We start from the raw sequence: 9,456 nt of genomic DNA, 5'->3' as shown, positions 1-9,456 counted from the left end.
TCTTTTTAAAAACATCCAGTGTTGAAGCAACCACAACTTCTGGAGGCAAGTCGTTCCATTGGTTATTTGTTCTAACTGTCAGGAAATTTCTCATTATTTATAGGTTGCTTCTCTCCTTGATTAGTTTCCACCCATTGCTTCTTGTCCTACCCTCAGGTGCTTTGGAGAATAGCTCAACTCCCTCTTCTTTGTGGCAGCCCCTTAGATATTGGAACACTGCTATCATGTCACCCCTAATCCTTCTTTTCATTAGACGAGACATACCCAGTTCTTGCAACCTTTGTTTTCTTTGCAAAGTCATTTTGTAAGAATCTATCTGTAACACAAGAATGCATTATCTGTGGGGGGGGAGGGGGCAAGGGGTGACCGAGAGTAAAAAAAAAATCAATATGGCAGCCATAATCAGAAAATTGAAGCTCCCAAAGTGTTTAAGGGCTTCACTTGCATAATTGTGGCTGCCATCTTGATTTTTTGACAGACACACCCCATGGACACCCCTGATATGGAGACCCCTTTAACTTGGAGTTGAATTATGACAAACCCCGCCCCCCATTCCTTAAAATGGCCCTGCATATGGCTGGCTAGGGAGTCCTTTCTTTGCAGAGGTGGGAGCTAATAACCACAAAAAGACATCAATCAGTCTGATTGTCCATTAATTGATTAGATTAACAAAGTTGGAAGGGACCTTGTTGTAGGTCATCTAGTCCAACCCCCCACCCAAGCAGGAGACCCTACACCATTTCTGACAAATGGCAGTCCAGTCTCTTCTTGAAAGCCTCCAGTGATGAAGCTCCCACAACTTCTGAAAGCAACTTCTGTTCCATGGGTTGATTGCTCTCACTGTCAGAAAATTTCTCCTTATTTCTAAGTTGAATCTCCCCTTGATCAGTTTCCATCCATTATTCCTTGTCTGGCCTTCAGGTGCTTTAGAAAATAGCTTGACCCCCTCCCAGGATCGAGTTTGTCTGCCGATAGCTGGATAGTTTTAAGAACCTGCATCAGAAATGCCCATTAATTAATTTTAGGGATGCCCAGTCTATCAGCAGCTCTTCTGACAGTGAGCCAAGGGGGTTAAATTCTTAACTGTATGATAAGGAGTGGCAATAATGGATTGCCATTGCAACTCTGTTCCTCATTTCATGCATTTTATTTCCATCCTAAGAAAAACCTTGAATCCAGCAGGAGCTGCTTTTAGAACGTATACATAAGACTACTTCTGTGAAATGGGGTGGGGGGCATCATTATCCAATATATGTTTACTTGGAATTAAATTCCATGCCAATCTCTGTGTACCTTAAGATTCGATTCATGCTTAGCCAGTCGGTGTGTTGGCTCAGTAAGTTAAGCAAAGTCAGTTTGCTATGGTTTGTAAACCGTTTTTCTATTTTCTTGGCTTCTAATGCTGGGGTAAATCCAGTCCTGTAGCCTATTTAAAAACTACTATTAAAGAAACCAAAATTTAAAAGCAACGTGCCGGTTAGGTTTTAAATCTCAGAAAGAGTCCAGGTGAAATTTAAGGCTAAATGTTGGTGTAGAATTATTCTCCTTTATGCCTGTAGCACTTAAGAGCAGCTATGCTGGCTGGAGAATTCTGGGAGTTGAAGTCCACAAGTCTTAAAGCTGCCAAGTTTGAAGACCTCTGATTTAGACCTTCCCTGGACCTGCCCCAGAACCAATGTGGCAACCCCTGCTTGGGCTGCTGGCAGGAAAGACCACTTTACCCATGTTGCAACCTGACATACAGAACATGCAACCAAATCAAAGACTACCTCTTGAATTCGTCAACCCTTGCCCCCCCGCAGACACCCCTGCTGTTTAGGTTTCTACTACCCAATGAGCTCCTATTACCTCATCCCATTGTAGCCAGCTGTGTGTACCCCTTCCATAGGGTTGGTTTATAGTTTGGGGAATCATGTGAACCTAGAAAATTACTATCATGGGGGTAAATTATAATTCACTTACCGTGGATAAGCCATGGTTTATTAACTAAGCCAGTTATAGTTCTAACAGAAGGGAGTATCTGTGGCTCAGGGCTGAACTACGAGGTCCCTGGTGTTCTCTAAGTTTCCTTGCAGATGTCTAAGACAATGAGCTTGTCGATCAGAAAGGTCGGCAGTTTGGCGATTCAAATCCCTAGTACAGGTCTACTGCATGAGCAGGGGGTTGGACTAGATGACCTCCAAGATCCCTTCCAACTCTGTTACTGTTACCTGTTTCATGACCCAACTATGGAACATTAGGATGAGAGAGGATAAGGTTTGCTGCCAGTTTTGGGAGGGATTGGTGGCATCGCTCCCACTGATAATGTTGGGTCACAAATGACCAGCTGCCTGCAAGGAATATAAATCCTTCCATTTCCACCTAACAGACAGGAAGCAGCAGGTGAAGCTAAGCAGAATCACATCAGATACCTGTACAATTAGCACAGGGGCCCCATAAGGCTGTGTGCTCTCTCCACTTCTCTTCTCTCTATATACCAATGACTGCATCTCAAACGATCCACCTGTTAAACTACTGAAGTTTGCAGATGACACAACAGGGATCGGTCTCATTCAAGACAATGATGAATCCGCATACAGACGGGAGGTTGAACAACTAGCCTCATGGTGCGACCAGAACAATCTGGAACACACTCAAAACCATAGAAATGGTGGTGTACTTTAGGAGAAACCCTGCCATACTACCACCTCTTACAATACTAGACAACACAGTATCAACAGTAGAGACCTTCAAATTTCTAGGTTCTACCATATCTCACAACCTAAAATGGACAACCAACATCAAAAACGTCATCAAAAAAGCACAACAAAGAATGTTCTTTCTGCGCCAACTCAGAAAGCTCAAACTGCCCAAGGAGTTGCTGATCCAGTTCTACAGAGGAATTATTGAGTCTGTCATCTGCACCTCTATAACTGTCTAGTTTGGTTCTGCAACCCAACAAGACAGACACAGACTTCAGAGGATAATTAGAACTGCAGAAAAAACAATTGCTACCAACCTGCCTTCCATTGAGGACCTGTATACTGCACGAGTCAAAATAAAGGCTGTGAAAATATTTACAGACCCCTCGCATCCTGGACATAAACTGTTTCAACTCCTACCCTCAAAACGACACTATAGAGCACTGCACACCAGAACAACTAGGCACAAGAAGAGTTTTTTCCCGAATACCATCAATCTGCTAAACAAATAATTCCCTCAACACTGTCAAACTAGTTACTTAAGTCTGCACTACTATTAATCTTCTCATCGTTCCTATCCCATCTCCTCCCACTTATGACTGTATGACTGTAACCTTGTTGCTGGTATCCTTAAGATTTATATTGACTGTTTCCCTATAACTGTCATTAAGTGTTGTACCTTATGATTCTTGACGAATGTATCTTTTCTTTTATGTACACTGAGAGTGTATGCCCCAAAGACAAATTCCTTATGTGTCCACTCACACTTGGCCAATAAAGAATTGTATTGTGTTGTGTTTTTTTTTTAATTTGATTTATATGCCGCCCTTCTCCGGAGACTCAGGGCGGCTTACAATGCGTTAAGCAATAGCCTTCATACTTTTGTATATTTATACAAAGTCAGCTTATTGCCCCCACAAACTGGGTCCTCAATTTACCTACCTTAGAAAGGATTGTGTTGTGTTGTGTTGTGTTCCCCACTATCCTGTCAGAGCTGAAGAAGCTTCTTGGATGACAAGCAAAACGTCTTCAAAGAAAAACCAGAAAGTCCAGTTGCCTCTTGGAAAAAAAAGCCCCTTTGGGACAACCGTGACCTGGATGACTGAGAATCTCTACAGACTTTTAACCAAGCTCAGAGAGCCCACCAAGGATCCTGCAATCACCTGCATTTACACAACGCAGATCAGTGGTGAAAACTTGGGACGCCCAGATCTCATAAATCAAAAACCAAACCCATCACCCGCCAAAGTAGATCACCTGGCTTCCTCCCTCCCCATGGCCCATCACCTCCCCCCCCCCGCCCCACACACCCTCCCGCTAATGAGAACCTGCTCCGGGAAGTTGCAATCCAAGGCCGGGCTCGGACGGACGCAGCGTGGGCGGACTTCACACCGAACCCCCCAAGTCACAATTGGGGAAGCGTGAAAAGGGCTCCTCCGGACAGCGAGGGCGCCTCTCCTCCAATCACAGCTGACCGTGTCCTCGCGACCACGCCTCCTTCTCCCTCTCTTCGCCTTCCGATTGGCCGAGCGGTAAAAAAAAAAAAAGACACACCAAAAAAAAAAAAACCGGGCACGAGTGCGCCTTTCCTATATAGACCCCCCATATATATAGAGAGAGAGAGAGCTGAGCCGGGCAAGGTTGCGTGGAAATGCGGGAAGGCGCTTGAGTTAGCGGTCGTTCCGCTCACTCTTTCGGGTCTCGTTCCAGTTGTTATTGATTCTTATTATTGTTAAAAGTGTCTTCATCACGTCATCAACCCAGCCGAGTCCGATTATGGCAACCCGGCGCTAATGTTGTTTCATTCTGGCGGTCCTTCTTTCCACGCAGCGCGCGACTGAGCCATGGCTAAAAGGAGCTCCTTGTTTATCCGAATAGTGGAAGGGAAAAATTTGCCCGCCAAAGACATGTAAGTAAAAAAAAAAAAAAAAACGCGTGTCCTGACTCCTCACTTGCACCTGTTTCTAACTGCCAGATTTCTGCGATGGGTCTTCCCCTCAATAACTCCTCGGTGTATTTTTTTTTTTTTTTTGCTCCCAAGGATCCTTTATATACTGACTTAGATGGTGCGTTCCTTGGCAAAGCCTGTATATAGGATCGCTTTGCAAGAGCAGTCACAGTAACAGAGTTGGAAGGGACCTTGGAGGTCATCTAGTCCAACCCCTCCCCCCCCCCGCTCACGCCCGCGGTCTTCTTCGCCCATTCCTGGTGGGCGTTAAGGGAGTCCCTTGCTAGCTTTAAAATGGGGAGGGGGGCGGAGAGGAAGGACGGGGTGGCGGTTCTTACACTTGAATAACTTTGCAGTCTTTCCTCGCACTCAACCGGCGCTTGAGGGGGGAAAAAAGCTGCCAAAAATAAAGGGGGGGCCCTCAAAGCTGAGACATTTGCAACTGTCTTTAAAATCGAAAAGTGCAGAATTGAGGTCGGTTTTTCCTCCGAAAATGCAAGCTTGGCAGGTGTCATATATGTATTCATAGCTTTGTGAATATATCCATTGGCATGGTTTCTGAGATGTGGAAATCTGGTCTCCAAATTCCAATAATAATAATAATAATAATAATAATAATAATAATAATAATAATAATAATAATAATAATAATAATAATAATAATCCGATTGTAATTGGAGCCCTTGGAGCAATACCCAAAGGGCTACCCCGCTATTTAGAAATTCTAAATTTGCCGGACTTGAACATTTTGACTCTACAAAAAACCACCTTACTCAGAACAGCTTACATCCTCCGACGATACCTTAACAGTTCCTAGGTCCTTGGTTAGGACTCGAGCTGCTGAGCTATTAACCAGCCTCAAAGGCTGTGAATCTCACTAAAGATTAAATAATAATAATAATAATAATAATAATAATAATAATAATAATAATAATATAATGCAGCCTGAATGGAGAAATCTTCCTGGATGGGGGTGGGATTTTTTCCACCTGTATTCCCTCACGCAGCAAAGTGTCCATCCACATCATTAGCAAGATAAATTTGCTGGGGTTTTCTAAATCTCTACAGATTTTCGTAATCTAGTTCTGCAAATTCAGATTGGAAGCTTGAGGCATCGTCTAAATTAGGTTCAGGGTGGTGGTATGATGTGTTCCTCAGGAACACGGTACTAGCTGGTTATGGCTGTGGTTTTGGAAAGGATGCATCTTTTGGTCCTTGCATTGGGATTATTATAGGCTCAGCCAGTTTGGTCTGTTATGGATCCAGTGTGAAAAGGATGGTCAGAAATTATTAGTTAGTCCAGTCGGCAGGTTAACTGTGTTGAGTGAACTCAGGCAATGAAATGGCTGTCAAACAAAGGTAAACAGTTTTGGGGTTTTTTGGGGTTTTTTTGCAAAATCTTTAAAATCAGGGATTTGTTTGTGCTAGATTTCAATCTAGCTCTTGGGTCTCTTTTTCTTACTGAAATTGGGAATTAATGAGTCTTCTTTTCAGAATTTCAGCATTATTTGATGTTGGAGGACAGAAACAGGAAAAAACCATGGCTATCTAGAAGGAAATATGGAGAATCAAAAGGGAGAAAATGCAGCAATTGTTATTCTCCATTATCTTGCATAGATCTCCCTGAAGGAAAATATTGGATTTAGAATGGTCTTTGCCTGGGCTTTAAGGAAATAATCATGGAATTGGGAGGGGCTTCAAGGATCATCAACCCTCTGCAATTGCAACAAAATCAATCAATCAATCAATGGATTCTTCTTAAAGACCTTCAGAAATGGGAAATTTATATATATATTGCAGTGATTAAGGCACCAGAAGAAACCAGAAAACCCTGAGTTTGAATCCTTCCATAGGTACAAAGCCAACCAGGTCAGGGGTCTCCAACCTTGGCAACTTTAAGACTTGTGGACTTCAACTCCCAGATTTGAAGTCCACAAGTCTTAAAGTTGCCACGGTTGGAGACCCCTGAACCAGGTGACCATGGTCCAGTCACTCCCAGCCTTAGGAATGAGGCAAGGGCAAATCACTTCAGGAAAAACCTTGCCAAGAAAACTGCAGGGTTATCCAATACAGGTAGTCCTTGACTTACAACCATTTGTTTAGTGACTGTTTAAAATTACAAAGGCATTGAAAAAAATGTGATTTATGATCATTTTTGACGCTTATGACTGGTTGTAGCATCCCTGTGGTCATGTGGTTGCTTGGCAACTGGCATATATTGATGATGATGATCGCAGTGTCCCAGGGTCATCTGACAAGCAAAGTCAACGAGGAAGCCAGATTCACTTAACAACCGTGTTACTAACTTAACAACTGCAGTGATTTGTTTAAACTATGGCAAGAAAGGTGATAAAAAGGGCAAAATTCACTTAACAACCGTTTTTTTTTTTACCAACAGAAACTTTGGCCTCAATTGTGATCCTAAGACGAGGACTAGGTGTCAGGAGTCAACCCTGACTTGTAGGCATTCATTCCCCCCCCTCCAAAAACCCTTGGGAAAAGTATTGTAGGAAGAAATATCCTTCTGGGTTCAGCTCCAAGTGGGGAAAAAGACACTGGAAACATGGATACTGCTTGGAAAGATGGTTTAATGGTGGACAGGATCACATGGTTTGAGTTCCTGAACAGAAAACGGGCGAGATGCAGCGAGTCCCCCGGGTTTTATGCCCTCTCTGGCTTTGAACTTCCTGGGGCCCCTGGAAGAGTATCCTGATTGGTTGTCAGACTCCCAGGGGGTGGGGGTCTTAGCTGGCTTTGCTGGCTGATGTAATCTTCCCAGGTGCCAGGTAGTGAGTTTCTGTTGCTAGATGGGTCCTATTGTGTTGCAAATGATGATCCTTTGACAAAGATGGGAGGGAATTGAGTTTCTGCCTCTGGCCCATTGACAAAAGATGTGGGGGGCAAGAAGGTGGGAGTTGCTTCGTCTTTAAAACATGCTTCTCCATTTCTCATCCAGGAAAAGATAATATTCTGCCTTTTTAATATTTCCTAAAATATTTCATTCCTCTAGGAAAGGAGTAGGTGCTAACTTCCTACAGTATAAACAATGGGGAGCCAAAACGTTTAGAGGGATGGAACTGAAAGTGAGAAGAGATCTGGTTTTGGGGAAGTAGAGAATGTGATCAGTTTTTCTTTTCCTTTCAAAATGTCAAAAATGAACTGAAACCAAATATTGAGGAGATTCCCACAACACTGTCAAACTATTTACTAAGACTGTATTACTATTATTTTTCTCATCCTTCCTATTACCTATCTCCTTCTACTTATTACTATAACCTTGTTGCTTGCATCTTTATTGTTTTATTTAGTTTCCTAGTATGACTTTGATTGCTTATTTAGTATCCTATGACTATCACTAGGTGTTGTATCTTATGATTCTTGATGAATGTATTTTTTATGTACACTGAGAGCTTATGCACCGAAGACAAATTCCTTTGGGTGTCCAATCACACTTGGCCAATAAAGAATTCTAAATTTTGAATTTTTTCAAGATCAAGTAAATATTTCCTCCCTTCAGTGAAGAGTTAGAATGAGAAATTCACTGTACTCAGATGTGTCCATGGCCATCAGTTGAAATGGTTCTAAAAAGAGAGACAAGGTAAATTAAGGGAGAATCAGCTCCTAGTTTTGAGGGTGTATTGGCATCCTGCCTTCTACCTACATGGAGGGGAACAACAGTAAAAGCAGTGTCGAACGATCCTGACCGTTTGGCATGTGTATTGGATCATGCACACATGAAGAGGGCACATAGCACAAGCTATGTTGCTTGTCATTGAGATGGAAACATCAAGATCAGGGGAAAAAGAGTACAAGAGCGCTACCACCTTCTGACCACAGAATGTCTCTGATGGTGGAACAAAGCAAAGTCTTGGCTTTAAGGTAGACATGCTTTTTTTCACATTCTTGCCCTTTCTGGCTTGATGATGGTGGACAGGACAAGAGCTTAATAGATAATAATAAATGACAAAATCACCGTCAGTCAATTACAAAAGGCAGCTTTTACTCAGAACAGTTTACATCCTGCGACAATATATTAAACGTCCACATCTGCCTATCCCAGGTCCTTGGGAAAGACTCAATAGGTTGATAAAAATGCCAAATTCAGTCTGAACATCTGGGTTGACTGTGTGATGAATCATAAAAATAATTTAAGCAGGAGATACATTAGTTTTAGATATATATATCTAATGTATGTATGTATGTATGTATGTATGTATGTATTGTAGAATAGAATATTTTTTTATTGGCCAAGTGTGATTGGACACACAAGGAATTTGTTTTCAGTGCATAAGCTCTCAGTGTACATACAAACAACAAAGTGATAATTATAAGACACCAATAGGAGAAGATAATAGAAAAGATGGAAAAATATAATTTATTTATTTGGTTTTGATGCTACCTTTTCTTATAATTTGCTATTCTGTTGGCGGGGGGGAGAAACCCTAATTCAAACATAAAAGAACATAATATATAAATAAGCCATTACAACAGATTTTAGTTTCTTTTTTTATGGATATAAATCACTGAGAGTCACTTTGAAGTTGACAGTATGCAAATCAGATAATAAATAAGAATTGTCAAGCATATTCACATTCTTTACTTGCAAAAATTTATTTAAATTTATGTTAAGAATCCTGTGGATTTTAGCCAAAATATGGGAGTAAGAAGATGAGCCGCAGCTGAATGGATTAATGCCGCAATCTCTTGGAAGGCATTTCTAACAGTTCTAAAATTGCCTTCAATTTTCAGGAAATATTTTCTGAGATATAAAACAAAAACATTTCAAAATAAAAGAAGCCTATTTTCATATTTTAAAATGAAAACAAG

The 9,456-nt window shown here is 41.7% G+C and overlaps 1 protein-coding gene across 2 annotated transcripts in view; it reads left to right on the top strand.

The window, feature by feature from the left end:
• The first annotated feature begins 4,228 nt into the window (after nt 1-4,228).
• LOC117667478 (ras GTPase-activating protein 4-like) overlaps nt 4,229-9,456 on the top strand; it is an 82,949-nt gene continuing 77,721 nt past the window's right edge. For both annotated transcript variants that reach the window (XM_034420854.3, XM_034420853.3), the window contains exon 1: nt 4,229-4,590. In XM_034420854.3, the coding sequence (XP_034276745.1) occupies nt 4,526-4,590 (65 nt within the window). In that variant the 5' untranslated portion in view covers nt 4,229-4,525. The remainder of the gene's footprint in view (nt 4,591-9,456) is intronic.

Source organism: Pantherophis guttatus, chromosome 1 (assembly GCF_059756535.1).
Source record: "Pantherophis guttatus breed Tessera chromosome 1, ASM5975653v1, whole genome shotgun sequence".
NCBI lineage: Eukaryota > Metazoa > Chordata > Lepidosauria > Squamata > Colubridae > Pantherophis > Pantherophis guttatus.
This window is presented reverse-complemented; position numbering and strand designations above follow the sequence as displayed.